Source organism: Coturnix japonica, chromosome 4, assembly GCF_001577835.2.
Source record: "Coturnix japonica isolate 7356 chromosome 4, Coturnix japonica 2.1, whole genome shotgun sequence".
NCBI classification, from domain to species: Eukaryota; Metazoa; Chordata; class Aves; order Galliformes; family Phasianidae; genus Coturnix; species Coturnix japonica.
The window spans coordinates 8448280-8465547 of NC_029519.1; the positions used below are offsets into that span (position 1 = coordinate 8448280).

The 17268-nt window shown below is 35.6% G+C and overlaps 1 protein-coding gene across 1 annotated transcript in view; it reads right to left on the bottom strand.

Moving 5' to 3' along the window:
• The window catches only part of LOC107312666 (connector enhancer of kinase suppressor of ras 2-like), a 177997-nt gene that overhangs the window by 9372 nt on the left and 151357 nt on the right, over positions 1 to 17268 (bottom strand). The window contains exons 14-19 of the mRNA XM_032444201.1: positions 16735 to 16796; positions 16174 to 16333; positions 15259 to 15332; positions 9991 to 10062; positions 820 to 890; positions 4 to 107 (exon numbers count right to left, since the gene is read on the bottom strand). Coding sequence (XP_032300092.1) covers positions 4 to 107; positions 820 to 890; positions 9991 to 10062; positions 15259 to 15332; positions 16174 to 16333; positions 16735 to 16796 — 543 coding nt within the window. The remainder of the gene's footprint in view (positions 1 to 3; positions 108 to 819; positions 891 to 9990; positions 10063 to 15258; positions 15333 to 16173; positions 16334 to 16734; positions 16797 to 17268) is intronic.

The window sequence follows — 17268 nt, forward strand, 5'->3', positions numbered from 1 at the left end:
TACTGAAGGTGTTCGGTGATAGGTGTCACACAGTGTTGAGGAGCCTTCCTGCTTCAGGGTTAAAGAGCCGTCAACATCATCCTGGTCACTTTCACTCCAGTAATCTGCTAACAAAGCATTCTGGGTTTCAGTGATGTATTTTTCCACAAGAAAGCTATTCTGACAGTTTCAAAATATCATTAGCTTGCAAGGGCAAACATTTCACAGTCACCTAGGTCACTTGGCAGCCACTAAGAAGCAGATCTTGCAAAAACAGATGGTATTTCAGATACACAGGTACAAAGAACCACCTTCCAATGATTTAGGAAAGTGTTACAGAAAGCACATTAAGCACCTAACAACTGTACAATAACAACAGCTTCTGGTCAGAGTTTCAAAAGGAGACTTCCTTCAAGGAGCCAAAGTAGAACTGAGTCTAAACATTTACTTGAACTGCGTTCACCTAATAGGTCATGACAAAAAAGGCAAGGCTCAGAAGATGAAGAATGGATCTAAAGCACATTTTGACAATGTAACTGTGATGTCATCACTTGCTGTAGGGTGATGAGCATAGGTGATGGCTCTGCTCTCAGAGATCATAATGCAGCATGGACTTCACATTGTGTTTATCATTTTTTAAAAATATTTCTTAAAATTATTATTCTGGATTTTATTTTATTGTTTTGGTGGCACTAATAAATCTAATTCTTCAAGGCTATATGTTCTTATGATAAGACATAGCCCACATGTTAATAAAGAAGTCAGTTATGACATCTTCAGTTTCATTCAAATAATGAACAGATGTACTCTCTGTTCTTTTACTTATCTCTGAAACATCACCTTCATCAGGATGGATATCCTTGTCATCGGGTGTGTAACCAATTGCTGCGAGACCCAGACGATTCATCCACCTAAAAGAATAACAGAAAATGAAGAAGAGGGTTATTTAAAAGCGGTGTCAAGTGTAAACCTGATGGTGCACAGATTCCCATCATGTATAAAAGTCAGAAACAATGGTTAGTCCCTACACTGAGCACTTCAGACTGTTAAAATCAAAATTCAGTAGTTAATCATCTCAAGGGAGTGAAAGTTGTTCCAGTTCACACTGCATTTATTGCACACTGTATTTATTGTGATCACTACTACAAGAACCTTCCTGAAACTGCTACCAAAGGACTATATAACAAACTGGAATGAAGATAATACCTGCATGAAAACCCATATCTGAGTTACAGTCTTAAATACTCCCTTCCACAATGACCAAATTATTGTCAACAATTTCATAGCATATTGAATGTGTTTTCTAGAAGGAGCTCTGTTTTCTTTTCAACAATGCAATGCGCATTTTGTTTATAATTATTTTCTTGACTGGTGAATCCTATAATGACAAAAATCCTTTCAAAGACTGCTCAAGTAAGATATTAGTAAACATTAGGTACTCTACAACAGTCACCATTTTTTTGCAGATTGAAGCAGGAAAGCTATTAAGTGTAATTAGAACAAAACAAGCTTCTAAGGGCATTCATGAATACATTACTTTTGTAAAGACAAATATGAAGGATAGGAGGAAGGAGATAGAAAATGAAGGAAGAGCGTACTCCACTAAAAATAGAATACAATTCAGCACGTATTCATCTACTGGTCTAAGCAGTGCCCTGCAGTTGCTCAGAGCAATGGTCTTCATCTGTAACATTGGATAGAAAACTGACTCACTGTATGGCCTTCAGCAAATCATTCTATATATCTTATGACTTATATAAGTATCAAAAGAGGATAACAACATTTACTTCTTACAGGTAATTGTTATAATGATTAGTTCAATTGCAAAAGCATGAAAATACAAAGAATTGTACAACCACATTGCTTTGCCTTTCCATATTAAAACAGAAGTCCCCAGATTGGAAGTGAAAATTAAATCAATAATTATTTTTCACAAATACCAGCTACAGGCTCAGAACTGCTAACAGAGACATTGCATCAGCATGCGTACCTCATCTTTATCATTAAGGAAGTAAATTTCAAATGGATTAACGGGTTTACTGGAAGGCTGATTTTCTGCAGTGCTCACCAGAATAATTTCATTCAAGAAAGGACATGCTGATCACTTGACATTTGCTTCGTTTTAAAGGCATGATATTTATAGCAGTAATTGAAATGACATCATACTTTTTCCTCATTATTAAACATTTGTATTTACTATTTTTTTCAATAGCTATTCCAGAATTTCTAATCTCATTAACATTGGAGAAAAACAGCTGTAGTCATACTTTACCTTGACAATTAAGCATTATGCCTCAGATACTTTAACTAAGGTTCTGCTTAAGCACCAATGATGACCAGGGTGCTACCATCTTCAAACTCAAACCAAGTTCAGCCTCTTTGGTGATCAATGTGCTGAAATTTATATTGGCTTAAATTTCTTGCCAGTTCTATCTTGTTGCTCAATGTTATTTGGTGCTGACTGTTAATATTAACCTTCAAAATAACATGGATTTCCTCAGCAGACAGATTATCTGCTTTATTCATATGGCCTCAATGTCCATATCTAGAATTAGCAGAAGGTACTTTTCCTTCTGGAAGGTTGCCCAGATTTGTTTTTCCTACCAAAAGGCAAGAAGATCTTTGCAACAGTTACAAGTACATTCTTACCTCATTTACCACAATTCAGAGTTAGCTCTTTGTCAAGGAAATGAAAAGGGATATCTGATGACATTCACTGGTTTAAAATGATAAATTCTTGTCTAACAAAAGAAAAAGAATCTCAATCTTAGGCTTTGTATTTTTTTATAAAGCCCAAGTGAATGTTTTTGAGGTTAATCAGGAGTTACAGAAGTGCTGAGATTACAGATCTTTTTCTTACAGTTAACACATCCTTCCCCCCCCGCCCCCAAGGAAATGCAAACTCAATTCAAAAGGAAAGCTGTGTAAACATGATGAATTTGCCTGATGAGCAAATGCATACTTCCATTTTTATTAAGAAAACAGGCATCCAAGGTTATAAAAAAGTTCTCTCTGGAAAGCATGAAACTCAGCCACTTGGTTCATAACTTTGCACTGAATGCCTTGAAGGCAAATGTCAGGTTTCAGGAAGGCAATGGGAGCTGTGTGTCAGAATCACACTCTCTAAGGGATAAATGACTGCACGCTTAATCAAAGGTCATGCAATGCAAGACTATATGCTATACCTGTCAGGCAGCACAGTGAAGAAACAGGAGATAGTTTGTCTAGTTTGGTTTATATTGCTGCTTCCCTCATAGCACTTTGAATTGCGTGGGATCATAAAAAGACTTGAGATATTCTGGCAGGTACATGTATAGCAACCTTACATGTACATCCCCATAGATCTCAGCCCCAGAGGCAGAGAGTTTGATGCCTCTTACTCCAAAATAATAATCTTCCTTTTTTCCTCCCTCCCTTTCTCAATTCATTTCTCAAAAATAGGTAGGGAACAACTTAAACAGTACTTTTCACTAGGTTTGATTCTAGACCGATCAGCAAACGGTAGGGTTTGCATTCTGGACAGAAAATAGCTGTGATGCATGTGGAGCTGCAAGGTATCCCAAGGATACTCTACTCCAACATTTTATTTTCAAGGTTGTATAGAAACCGCACAATAAACAAGTCTTACCAAATTGCATACATTGTAACAACTTATAGGGAAACAACAAGTGTTTTAACGATCTTTCTTATTGCCTTTTCCTTAGAAAGCCAAAAGGAGGGAATGGGAAGCCTCAGGAAAAGTCACGTCAATACAGGACTAAGTTTTGTACTATGTCTCAATAGCTCAAATTTTAAATAAATCAGACTTGGTTTTAATTAATTCTGTTGATTACGAACAGGCACCGTTGTCATCGCTTCGGGATAAAGTCGAGATGCATGGCAGGAAGTTAAGTTAAATTTACTGAGATAATTCTGGTTAGTACCAGGGGATTGCAGCCCAGGGACTGTTCTGCAAGTCTGATTCTACCCCAAGGCCTGGAAAGGGATGTTTACAAAGACACCGAGGGCAGTCATGAACTAAGTAGCTGTGACAATAATCAAAACTTGATACTGAAGAGTGAGTCATGCTTGAAATGCCCTGAGTTGTCAGGAGGCAGCAGCATATTCCCCTACTGATCATTTAATAAAAACACTGGAGAAATGTTAAAATGGACCAAACAACCAGAAAAACATTTTCATGCAGCTTCACTGTCCTAGTAGACTGTATTAAAAAACAATGACATGCCACCACTCATTTTACAAATGCAGCAAGTTTCTGTTTGCTGTTACAGTTCCTCTTGCCGAGTATAACAATGAGCGGAGCCAAGGTCAGTGCAAGTCCCTGGGACCAAAGGCAACAAGAACTCTCAGAGCACTAATCCATTTTAACAGTGCCCGGCAAAAGATGGAAACAATTTATGAAAGGATGCATTTTATCAATGGCTGTAGAAAAAAGAAATTATTTCTTGAAAACGAATCCAGGTGAAAAAGGAAAGAATGGACATATTCTGAAAAGGTGTAAACTCAGGAAATAATCCCTCCCCCTTAACTATTCATTTTTCTTAAGTGTTTCCTTAAAAACGAAACCAATGAAATACCAAGATGTTAAAGCACATCATAAATAAATACAGAATTATGTATTTAAAACCCATTTCTTATCTTTCTCGTGTCTTTTCATCAATTAATACTTGCACTTCCATGTCAGCAAAGGTTTGTATTTTAAAAGTTTCAGAGCAGGAATATATCTGTCTTCACTTTTGGGATTGCCTATATATATATATACACATTATTTGTCTAAAAGAGAAAAAAAACCAGATCTGAAGTGGAAGTTAAATTCAACTAAATCAAGTTATCTTTTAGTTTATTGAAATATAGGTCCTCTTGAACCATCTATTTCATACCTACAATTTATTTAGTGCAATTTATATGTATTTTCAGGTTATAAACTTTGTATTACATCCTCTCAGACCGGTGAGATAATTGGATTCCAGAGCTCACCGTAAAATTATCAGCAATACCGAATTATATTTTTAAATCAATTTTGTATTTGGTATGCTGGCTTCTTTCCGACCAGTCTTGCTTAATGGACGTCTGAAAAATCAATGTTTCCTTTTTAGGCTCTAAGGGTTCATTATTTTCACTGTTCACTAAGGCTGTACAAGTAATACCCTCATTTAACAGAATAAAAGTTCATGTAATAGGTATGGCTAAGATTATTCCTTTTTTGGTTTTTTTTTTGTTTTTTTTTTTTTTTTTTTTCACTACATAAAAGAAGCCCAAACATATAATCCATGTCTCACCCTGACATATAGCACTGAGCGGTTTTCTCAATGAGCTCATCTCTCCAAATGTATCTACTCTCGACAGCCTGCATTTCTACTATTTTATTTGTCACAGTTGCTGAAATTTGTGAAGTCAAATCATTCAAGGCATAAACTGCAAGTACTCTCTGATTTGATAATTTGACACGACTCTGCTGATCTTGTTTCATGCATTGTCTTCTTAGATTTGTCAGGCTGGAAAAATATGGAAAAAAAGCCCCAGATGCTTTAAGAGTTGACAAGTGAACCATAGCAATTGATGCCCTCTTTGTGTGTGCATCTACTTCATGCACTTAATGGGGATTTTTTATATTTTTTGTATCTTCGCTCTGTCAACTGAATGCACATCTGGCCTTTGTGCTCGGAAATCTGTTTTGTTTTGGTTCTATTTTCTTCTCTTTTGTCTTTAAATCCTGCTGGATGATAGACAATAAAATCCACTGCTTCTGTGGCAAATAAATAACCCTCATGGCAATAAATAAAGTAGCATCTTACTGTACAGATATAATTCTGTAACACAGAAAATATATACACAATAACTTTATGATAGACCACAATTTCAAATAAAAGCCTCAGGAAATCTACTCAGGAACCATCAGAGAAACTCACTCAGCTGGAACATCTCTTGCCAAATTTCAAATGCATTTCCAGACACATCTGTAGCAGCTCTAGCACTGCCTAGGTGAAGCAAAAGGAGTAGCCATTGCTGAGATGAACTTGGATTGACATGCCGATACCGAAGGGAATCAGTTAAGTAGATAAATGAACGAGTTAAGAAGAAAATATTGTCTTCATTAGTGAAATGCAGTGACTGGATTTCACCCTAATGTAGTCTTGTCCCATAGATTTAGCAGACTACTGTGGATAGTTCACCAGACTTTCTTGATATCTACAGGCAAGTACCAGTTGCTGCCTCCATCTACCACCTCCTTTACTATGCCATTGCAGATGCTCCAGCATATGAATCCACCTTGTATGCCCTGAAAAGATATGGATGAGATTTTGGGGTTTGGAGACAGAAGACAGAATATTGTTACAGAAAGGGACGATTTATTTCTGAAATCTGATTTCCACATGCTCTTAGAGAAATCAGATCAAACAGGCCAAATAATTCTGTTAAAGGCCTGATTTATATAGTTTTATCCACCACTTCTTCCTGTTAGTGAAAATTCCAGTTTTTGCAGTGTTGGCTTAATATTTCCAGTATAACATTACAATTTGGGACTATAATGCATGTTCACTTGTCACTGGGAGGTACAGCACTCTTCTCAAAAACACTGCTCTATTAAATGCAGATGAACTGTTTGGCCCTCAGAACAGCTTCATCGATTAACAATGGTATTATTTCTAGCAGAATTTGATTACAATAATTTTGTAATTCAGACTATGCAAATCCTGTGCATTAGGGATAAATTCACACCTGAATGCTGATTTGGATTGTGTGTTGGGTAATTGCAGTTGTGTTTTCAATTTCTTAAAGAACTTGTAAATAAGGACAGACAGATGTGACATGGATAGCCTTCCATTCACTTGTTGACAAGCCTCAGTGTCTAACAGGGGTATATGTCAGAATTCTTTAGTTGCCAAGATCTTTGCTTAGGCGTTAGCTTATTCATAAGGAAAGATTAAAAGTAAATTAAAACTGTAATACACGCACAAATACTGGTCTTGTATACATATATGTATCTTGTGTATGGTGTATACACTTGTTATACACCACACACAAAAATTCAGAAGATACGCACCCTGAAAATCGCTTATATTCAATAGCAGTTTAATCCAGAATATATCAACCTTTTCAAGTTTATTTTTAAGAGAAATCATGTTTTACAGTCTTTCAGATCTTGGAAGATATTGTGAGCGATTCCTCCAAAATCAATTTATCATCATTTTACTCTTAAGTAGATAGTGTATTTTTGAATGACAGCCAAAGATTTGTGGGAATTATTAATATCGTGAAGTTAACCCAGTTATTCAAATCAAGCGTGGTCAAATGGTTCAGCCTATAACAGGAGGGTGTTTTTTTCCTTTCTTTAATGTTTGGAGTCTCCAAGGAGACTGTAAATGAACCACACGCTTCAATCACAAGGAAATTTTAAATAAAATAGACATTGTAAAACAACTGAAAATTAAATTCAATGCTAATTTCCTTAGGAGTATTAAAGCTATAAATAGGTTATACATGGTCTGGGAACAGATGAAGCACTTGTATGAAATAAGGCTTTAACAAGCTTGGAATACCACGTGACCATGGCAAGCAAAATTTGACTTCATCAATTTCATTATTAATTCATTTCTAAGAACACAGCTATGCTCATGTAGACCTGACAAAACAGCACGAGCATTAATTTTGCAAAGCAAAGTCTGTCTGCAACATGCTACACAGCAGGCAAAAATTCTGCTGCAAAAGAACAACACTATCTGCTACACACAAATCAATTACTACCCATCAGTGGGTAGTACTTTCAAAGGCCACTCAGTATTAAAGGCAGATTCCAATATTCTGGAGATTTAAAAAAAAAATCCTATCTAGTAAACAGTGAATCTTGAATAAGAAATTGAATATAAACAGCTGTTAAAAAGAAGCTGTCGGTAAATGAAGCTGAAAAAAAGGCAATATATTCTCTACATCATGAATGAAGAAATTCCACTTTCCTCTTCTGCATATTAAGACTGGAAAATCCAGTTAAATTTTGTGGTGACGCCAGAATTATGAGATACCATATAAAGTATTTGCCATATTACCTTAGACTACATGGTTAGCAATGTGGTGGAAGGATAACAGCTTTTTAGGTGCATTTTTTTTTCTCTGAATCTTGCATACTCCATTCAAATTTCAGACATGATGTCTGGGACGAGGAATTCCAGGAACAATATAAAGGCTGCAGGGGATGCCCAGAGATTTTACAGAGGCAGCATTGCAATCCATCATTTGTGTTGCTGAGTGAATTACAATTACCCCATTGGAATAACACTTCTGGTGGAAAAATACTGCACAAGAAAAAAAAAATTCAAGGGAAAACCTCACCCCTCTTTGTCTCCTCTCATGGAATACAGAAAAAAAGGCTCTAGTTAATTCCAAACTATTGTGGCAGTATGATATGAAAACAGATTCTGGCACCTTACCAACTGTTATGCTCCATGGAGGCTGTAAACTGTCACAAAGACAGCTGTGTTGTCTCCTTAGTATAGGAAAATCAATGGATATTTTATTGAATGTACATCAAGACTTCCTGGTTTTCCTTGAGTCAGAAAATGTTATGGTGTAATAGAGAGAGCTGAGCAATGGCACTTCAACAAATCACATCTATCAATGTAACTAAAATTAAGGAAGAAACGATGCATATTTAAAAGTGGCAGAAGAACCTCAGTTTTGTACAGAACAGATCTCAGCCAGATTACATAACCGAATAATGAAACACTGCTAACAATGAAAACAAATGTTTTGCAGTAAATTTACATCCAAGTAGTAGACCTGGCTACAGTGAGATACTCCTGAGAACTGAACCTCCTCCTCCTCCTCATCCTCCTCATTAGTGAATGATGAACAGGCCTGAACTGTTTCAATGCATCTAATCTTAGGCATCAATAGAGTTTAAAAATCACCTCTTGATGTTATTGTTCCAAAGAAAAAAATCCATCTGCATCCTGAAGGCAGTTCAACCTAAGTCTCTGAACAGAGAAGACTCATGAATCTCAGTTTCATCCATCTATGCCATGCAAGATTTAAGGCTTCAAAGTCTGGGACAGTTTTCCCATGTGTCCTTGCTTTTTACTCTGGCTGTGAATAAACAAATTCCCGAAGTAGCAGGAGGAGGTGAAACATATGACTCTGTCTTTGATCCTCACAGACACTTCCCCACCTTTATCTTGCCTCTGCCTTCATCACTGAGTCACAGGATAGAAGTACAAGGTAATTTAGGTTGGAAGACATCTCAGGAGGTCATCTGTTCCCACAGCCTGCCCACTGCAAAGCCAACTTTAATTTTGGATCAGATTGTTCAGGGCCTTGAATGCCTTCCCTGCGCAACCAAGGACATCTGACAATACACAGCAACACTACCAACCCAACATCATTAGCTTTGTGGGGAGATTGATACAATGGATCAAATTAATTTTTTTCTATTTCTTTCTTTTCCTTTTTTTATTTTTTTCCCCCAAAAGTATTTTGACATGAAGAATAAATGCATCTCATCAGTTTAGTCTTATTCCTGTTTAAAAAAATATTTGGAATTGCTTTTCACAGGCTTTTGGTGGCATTATGCTAAGATGAACTAACAGAACTCAAAACTCTCTTATCCCATAACGCAAGTTACTCTCAGAAGCTTTGGTAGACATGCATTGTTTTTACATGCAATAAACTGTTAGAGCATAACATCTATAAGGATATTTTCAATGTTTAACAAAAAACCCCAAAGTGTCATAAAAAAAAAACTCAAAAATTTTAATGAACATAGATGAGACCCACACAGCCAACTTTCCTAATGCCTTTACAGAACTGTGCTACATGGCATGACAGAAAATTCCAGCCAACAAAATAAGCCACGCAACGTAAAGCTGTACATACTAAAACCAGTGGAGGACCAGAATGGAACACACGTTGAGAACACAATCAATCAGCATTAAATCATGCTCCAGGAACACATTTCTGTGTGAGATGAAGTATTATTTTCAATTATTGGTATATCAAAGAAAAGAATATATTACGTACCTATTCATTTCTTCAAGGCAGTCTGTTGCAAAGTAGAAGCTCTTTATTTTGGGGTGACATGCTTTGAAGGCACTAGAAAAGAAATACAAAGAAGAAAAAATATATTTTCTTTCAAGGATCTTGTCTACAGACACTTAAGACCGATATGCACCATAATTATTCATCATGTTACAAGCTTATCAGGCCTTCTGAATGCTCAGTCCAAGTCTTCTGCTGAATACAACTTTCAGATGGATTCATACTGGTCTGTTTACATCTACATTTCAAAATTTAGAAGTTTCAGAAACACCTGAATTACTTAGAAATGTAAATCCATTTAATAACTGCTGAAGTTATAAATTAGAAACTTTTTAGATGAATCTGAAAATCTTATCAAGTAAATTTAAGTACTTAATAGCTGTGCTCCAAAGGTCAACTACTATAAAGGACTGTGGGTTTGACCCCACCAAATTTTCTCACATATGGCTGTGGCTTTTGTTCTACTCAAAGAAATACTTATGACAACCATTTTTGTATTAATTAAATAATATAACAATTAAAAAGAGTATTGCTATCAAGGAAGCCACAGGCTCAGACAATTAAATACTATTGTTTTGATTAGCTGGCAAATGAATAGAATAGAATAACAACTATCATACATAGAATTTAGGTTAAAATACTGACATTTATATGGTAATCAGTAGATGTGAGGATTAGATTAGAAATCATTATACATGACATTATGAAAATCTGATTATTCATGTTTTCCATTATTTATAGCTTAAATGCAAATGAGTGTTTTATTAATGTCTATGATTAATTCCAATTTCCAGAGATTGAAAGCTGAAGAAACTTGACTTGAGCACACCTATCTTCTTATGTATACTGGTAATACAGATGCAGACAGTAGTAGGCTAACAAAGGTTTTGCAAAAGAATGAGGTAGAGGAGTTGTATTTCTCTGTAGTTTCCTTTTTCATGAGTTTATATGTATATTAGAAGGATAAGTTTACCTTTGCACAGAGGGTCATCATAAAACATCTTGAATCCACAAAAAAAGATGCAAGAAATATTCAAGCATTGTTTTGACTTATGAATTGACAATTTCAATGAAGATTCTAATCTCTACTTCTGCTGATTTAAAGCATGTCACAAGTCACAAGAAACTTATAAAAATGTGATGTTCTAATGAAATGAAAAGATCAAAATTTGTATTCATTAAGGATCAATACAATATATCAATGGACAAAAAATAAGCAAGCAAAAACACAGCATATACAGGCATTTAATGTAAATATCAGTGCTAGAAATTCCAAATAACAGGCAGCTTGTATGTTGCAGATGAAGAGAGAATGCATGGGAAACCCTTAAATAGGAAGGAAACTTTTGTTATGCCCACTAGATGGCATGCAATTGTTAATTATATACACTGAATTTTAAGATTTTAATGCAAGAGATTTTGATCTAAGCATATGTTATTTATGGGTACATTCTTTTCCCTGACGTCAGTTCTCTTTAGGGGGAGCTGGAAACATTGCACAGCATCTTGACCTTCTAGTCTTCCATTTGTCCAACCATCTTCCAACCTTGAGATTTAAACATTGACTTGAATTGTAGAAGATTATGTGGTGGATCTAGATATTCTAATCCTTTTGATTAAGCCTGTTAGAATATCACATGATGGAGTTTCTGCTTGTAAACAGGATTATTTTTCTGGACAGGAAATTTACGTACATAAAAGCATTAAAACGCCAGTAGTAGTGTCTCAAAGTCAACCTGTTAACAGTCAGAGGACTTCAGATCAACAGACCTTCAATTTGTCTCCACTATGCTCATGTAATGGCAACATGAAACTGCAGATAAGTTACCAGATAAATGTTTCTATACATGTGGATAAAACAAATAATGTAGAAGAACAATGTCTGTATTTTTACCTCTGGATTCTTTTGGAGCACCCCACAGTGAATGCTGCTTGGTTTGCTATCTACCAAGACTGTTAGGCCTGTTTCCCAGCCAGCCAGCTCCCTGCAGGGGAGCTCATTCACAAGTGCAGTACTTTGCAGTGTCCTTGATGGATCTTGTAAGGCCTTTGCCAACCCATTTACCTGGACTGTGTAGATCCACCCAAATGACAGCCCTGCTCTTGAGGCATCAACTCTTCTCCCCTCTTTGCTGTCATCTAATGTGGGACCAGAGGTGTATTTCAGTTTTTAGGAATACTGCTCTGAGAACAACACCCTACATCTTCAGATGAAGTTCCCTGCTATTTCAGGCACTGTAGCACATAATAGATTTTGCAAAGTTATCAGAAAACAAAAGTAAAAATTACACAATCTGTATCAACTTCTAAGATAATGTAATGCCCACATATATCAGGGAAACGTTATATAGAATTCTGGCTGCATTGCTTCAACTTGAATTGACTGCCTAAGTGGTCACTTTTTAAATTTTTGGAAGTTTGGTCAATAAATTATTGGTTATATTCTCATTTCCATTCATCTTGTGGAACAGCATCAACACGGGACATTATAATTATCAGTATCTTTGAAAATAATGTGATATTCATGTTATGACATATAAAAAGTAACAAAAATTTCTAATTTCTAATGCAATATGATCATTCTACATCATGAAGATGTGGGCTTTGCCCAAAAGCAATGGAAAGTTTACCAGCGTGAGAACAAGAAAGCACCTCTAGTAGGGGCAAGGTCATTCTGCATCCAAATATAGCCCAGGGAGCTAAACTAGTCTGAGATAGTGCCATGATTCATATAATAATCAGAGTCCTTTCATTAAATGCATTAGTGAGGCAAATCATCAAACCGTATCAGACAATGCATTCAATGATTGTATATTTTAGTTAAAACTTTCTTAACACTATTGTATTCAGTGTACACTATGGACATCAGGAGCAGTCACACTGTAACACAGCACTTCCCATCTGATAGAACACCGATAAGACAATCTAAAATCTAAAAATAAAGGACATTATTCTAGAAAGACTTCAAATTCTTATGTTCAAAAGGGAAACTCTTCTGCTTTGAAGAATGGTGGCTCCGAAAAAAAAGGCGGATTTGAGGAGAAATCCAAACTGAGTGCCATAAGGATTTTTTGAGAGAGCTGGAAGAAACCTAATATGAATTTTGCTGGGCTTCTTTTATGTACTAAGCTCTTTCAGAAAGTTTTAATTCATGTAAATGTGCAAGAACCAACCTAAAAAATAGGAAAGAATTAGGATTCTTTCCCATCCTTTTTAAGACAATTGCTTTACTAATTTTTGAACTGTTAAAATGAACTCAGTCATACAGAAGTAAAAATACAATCAGACTTACATTTCCATATTTCAAGCATGCAGCAAAACAGGTTATATTCTAACACCTACTAAGAAAAACTATTACATGACAAATATATTGTAAAGTGGAAAGAAGCAAGAACAGATCCTACAAAATATTTCTCTAGCTCTCTTAAAAGGAGGCAAGAAAATCCTAGCTAAAGTGTTTCATTATAGTCCAGCAGAGACAAGAAGGAGCTTTTCTAGATTATATTTATTTAGATTGGGTCACCATCACCTCATTTGCAAAAGGAATGCAGAAGAATCAGGTCACAGAACTTTGTCCCCAGGCTCATCAGAACCGTTAGCTTCTCAGCAGAATCAGGTGGTATCAATCATTCTCAGTCCTGTCCTCAGTAGGGCAACATCAAAGAGGATCGATAAGTGCTTTATCAGTGCACTTATAGTGGCCATGAATTAGAGCTGTAACACAAGCAGCGCCTGCCATTCATATACACTGATGATACTCTTTTCAGTCTTTGGGAAAGCACATGAAAGAGTAGCAAGTGTAACATGTAGTTTTTATGATAGGGCAAATATATAAATGATAGCCCAGGAAGAAATCAAAGGAAAATTCTGCTCAGTGAACAATGGGAATACTATTAACATCTTCATTATACTTTTACCCCTGGGCCTACGTCTTTTTGAAAGTATTCAAAGCCTAAAGGTACTCAGCTTTCAGCAGTGTTCAAAGTTTTAGTTAATCAGACTTTCTGTGCATATACCCTACAGAAATTGCTCTGTAAGAAGTGCTAAGATTAAAGCTCTGGAAGCTATTTCCAACTGTGCACGATGACCCTCTGTTAAATCCTTATTAACTCACTGAAATTTGTTGAGTGTTTTAACAAAAGGGTATTTTTTTCCTGTATATTTGTTCAATATTATGATTAATATCTACTTGCTCACAGAGGAGTTTATAGTGCTCAGTTCATGTTAAACTTCTTCCGTGATAGTCTCAGTTGAAAGAAGTATCATAACTATAAATTGCACTGTCATCTTCTCAGACAGTAATAACACCTTCAGACAAGAACAAGCAATTGAAGAGATTTGATTTGCTAATCAGCAGCCTCTACTGTAATTCACATCTTCTGTACTTTCTCGTGCGCATGTTCGTAGTTGTAGGATACATTCCTCAGACCAAAACCATGTTTAGTCAGCAGAAAAGCACGACAAAAATTCAAGATGCTTAGTGATAAGTGGAATAGCTTTAGCAAGAGTATTTTAAAGCTATTCTATGTAGCTCCTGAGGGTGGAGAGTTTTAAAAATCTATATGATGCCTGCAGATATTCAGGAGATACCGCTGAGCTGCAAGTCTCAAAGCATTAGAATTATTAAACTTACTGTTTGACAGCTATGAATTCTAATCTCAACACTGCCTGCAAACAGTGCCTGTTATTAATTATGTGGCAAAGCTTAACACATGCTTTTTACTGGGAACAGAAGGCAGTAGCAGAAATATGCACATAACAAGCAGAAAAACTGAAACACTGTGTTCATTTTGTATTTGGAACCTAAATATTTTAGCAGTCGAGAATAACTCAATATTGGATATATAAATGTCCTCCATAAAGGAGAAAACCGAGACTATACTCACCAGCTCGTGCTGTGCTAGTTCTTAAGATATTTCCTATGCTAAGTATTGCACATTTGACTCTTATCCTGAAGATTATACTGAACCTAAGGAAGTTTTTATCTGTTGGCTAACGTGTTCCCTTTTTTCCCCCCTGTATTTATTTAACTAAAGTTGCAGCTTGCCTGATGAAAGCATTATTTATTTTTTGTAAGATGGCTCATAGAATTTACATTAAGTTGCATCTTTTAAAATGAACAGAAACATAAAGACTTACAAAGTGTCGCTTACAGGTTTTAAGGATTTCTTTCTGAGTTTTCGCTACTATATATAATATATTTCCAAGAGCAATCCTTGAATTTAAAAGCATAATTGACACATTACTTACTGTTTTTTTCTGCATTCAATTGCTCTGTCTATCCTGAACTCAGGCAAGCTAATGAATCCTTCCGCTTTTTCATCCTATCAAAAGAGAAAAAGTGATAGGGAGGAAGAACACACATCTGAAGAGAAACAAGCAATGGTCATTTATGTCTTATACTAAGAACAACCACCGAATCAACTGGAATACTGAACACATTTTCTCTAAGAGGTTTTTATTAAACATCTAGTTTACTTGATTTTTATGAAACTTTTATGAAGTAAGTAAATTGACTGCTCCTTAAAGGAGCTGCAGTCATCCTAAAGTCCCTTTGTTGATGATTACTCAAAACCTTTCAGTGCCAAATAAAGCACCTTGTATAGCATTGAGGATGTTAACAGCCACAGGAAAAAAAATCATCTATTTTTTCTTCATACAGTCTGCACACTGAAACTGTTTTGTGTTTAAGCCACAATTGTACAAATGATCTGTCCTTCTGGTAATAACCGAGGAGGTTCCTACAGGGTTTAAATGTGTTTAAATGTTTAAAACACTGGTGTTTAAACGGAAAAGTAATAACTAGAAAGTACTTCCTGTCACTTTTTACTTCTCCTGAAGTAATTTGCCTTAAAAAACAAGGAGATACAGTATCATCAGTCAGATTGTTGAAAAACACAAGCTGAATGTTAGCGCTGTATTAGTCTAAACAAACACTAACTTGGAAGAATATTAAATACTGATATATTCATTGCTTTAAGAGAACCATGAACTTCGGCTTTTTATTAAGAATTCAAAATTAATTCCAATTGAAGTGTTTCCAGCTCAAGTGAACCAGACATGGCAACTAAAGTGACTATTCTCTAATATTTATAGACTTTATTCAAAAGAATGATAAAAAATAAGGTTTAATTTAGGCTTCCTCCAAACACAAAGTATACTTACATTCTGGTTTGTGTACCAGTACAAGGAAGAATCCTTCAAAATAAACCAGTACTTTTTCCATTTCTGTGTGAAGTAACCTTTGGCATCCTTTTTCTTCCACAGCCAGCCTTCACAATCTCCATGCCCCAAGTCTTTGCAGGAAATTCGTCTTCTGCTCCCACTCGTCAGAGAGCTCCCTGAGAACACAACAGTAGTGTGAGACATCTCTCTGAATGCTATCCTTCTCAATATGACCACATTACTAATTTTAAACGATGAATCAATTCAAAAGTTTTCAAGCCAAATCCTGTCCAATTTCAGAGAGGAGACTGAATTAACTGCTTCCAAATTCCACAATGCTCTACAGTTTTGGTTTCTGCATGAAAACAAGACAAAAGGAGCTTTTTATGTAATGACTTATTTAATTTCTAGAGGATCTGTTCCTCTTTGGACTGCATTTTTAACCGATTAAAATGGTTATCATCATTCTAAGCAAAAAACATATTTCATTTAGTCTTGAATCTGAAGCTCATATAAATAAACATAATCTATTTAAACTATTTCTGCTTTCAGAATGTTAACTTGAAGAAATTACCTTTTGACCATTTCCTGGATTTTACCCTGAGAGAAGCGTAATGGAATGACTGTAAGAAGGAAAAAAAAGAGTTCAGGTAATAGAACTAACATGGAACAGCTTTCACTACCATCTCCATGATTATCCTAGGATTAGTTATCGTAGGATCTTACTTTTATTTCTTTGTATTACTATTATAAACATCATAAAGAAAACAGTGGTGAGACTACCAATTAAAATTGCGTATTTTCTTTTATTAATTACACTTCTTGCAATCAAATTATTAAAATTCTTTGGTCAAATGGATATGCTTGTTCCCACACTATAGGAAACACAGTTAAAAACAACCAGAAAATAGAAGAACAGAACTAAGTCCATGAGAAAGTATTAAAGATGCACAGCAAAACATTATTTATCAATGTACTATAAACCCCAGCAGCAGAACCAGTCAGTCACATTGTCCCAGCTGGGCTTCTGTGGTGACCATGACTAAAACAACCTGATCAACCTCTCTTTGCATAGAAATGCATTAGCATAGAACA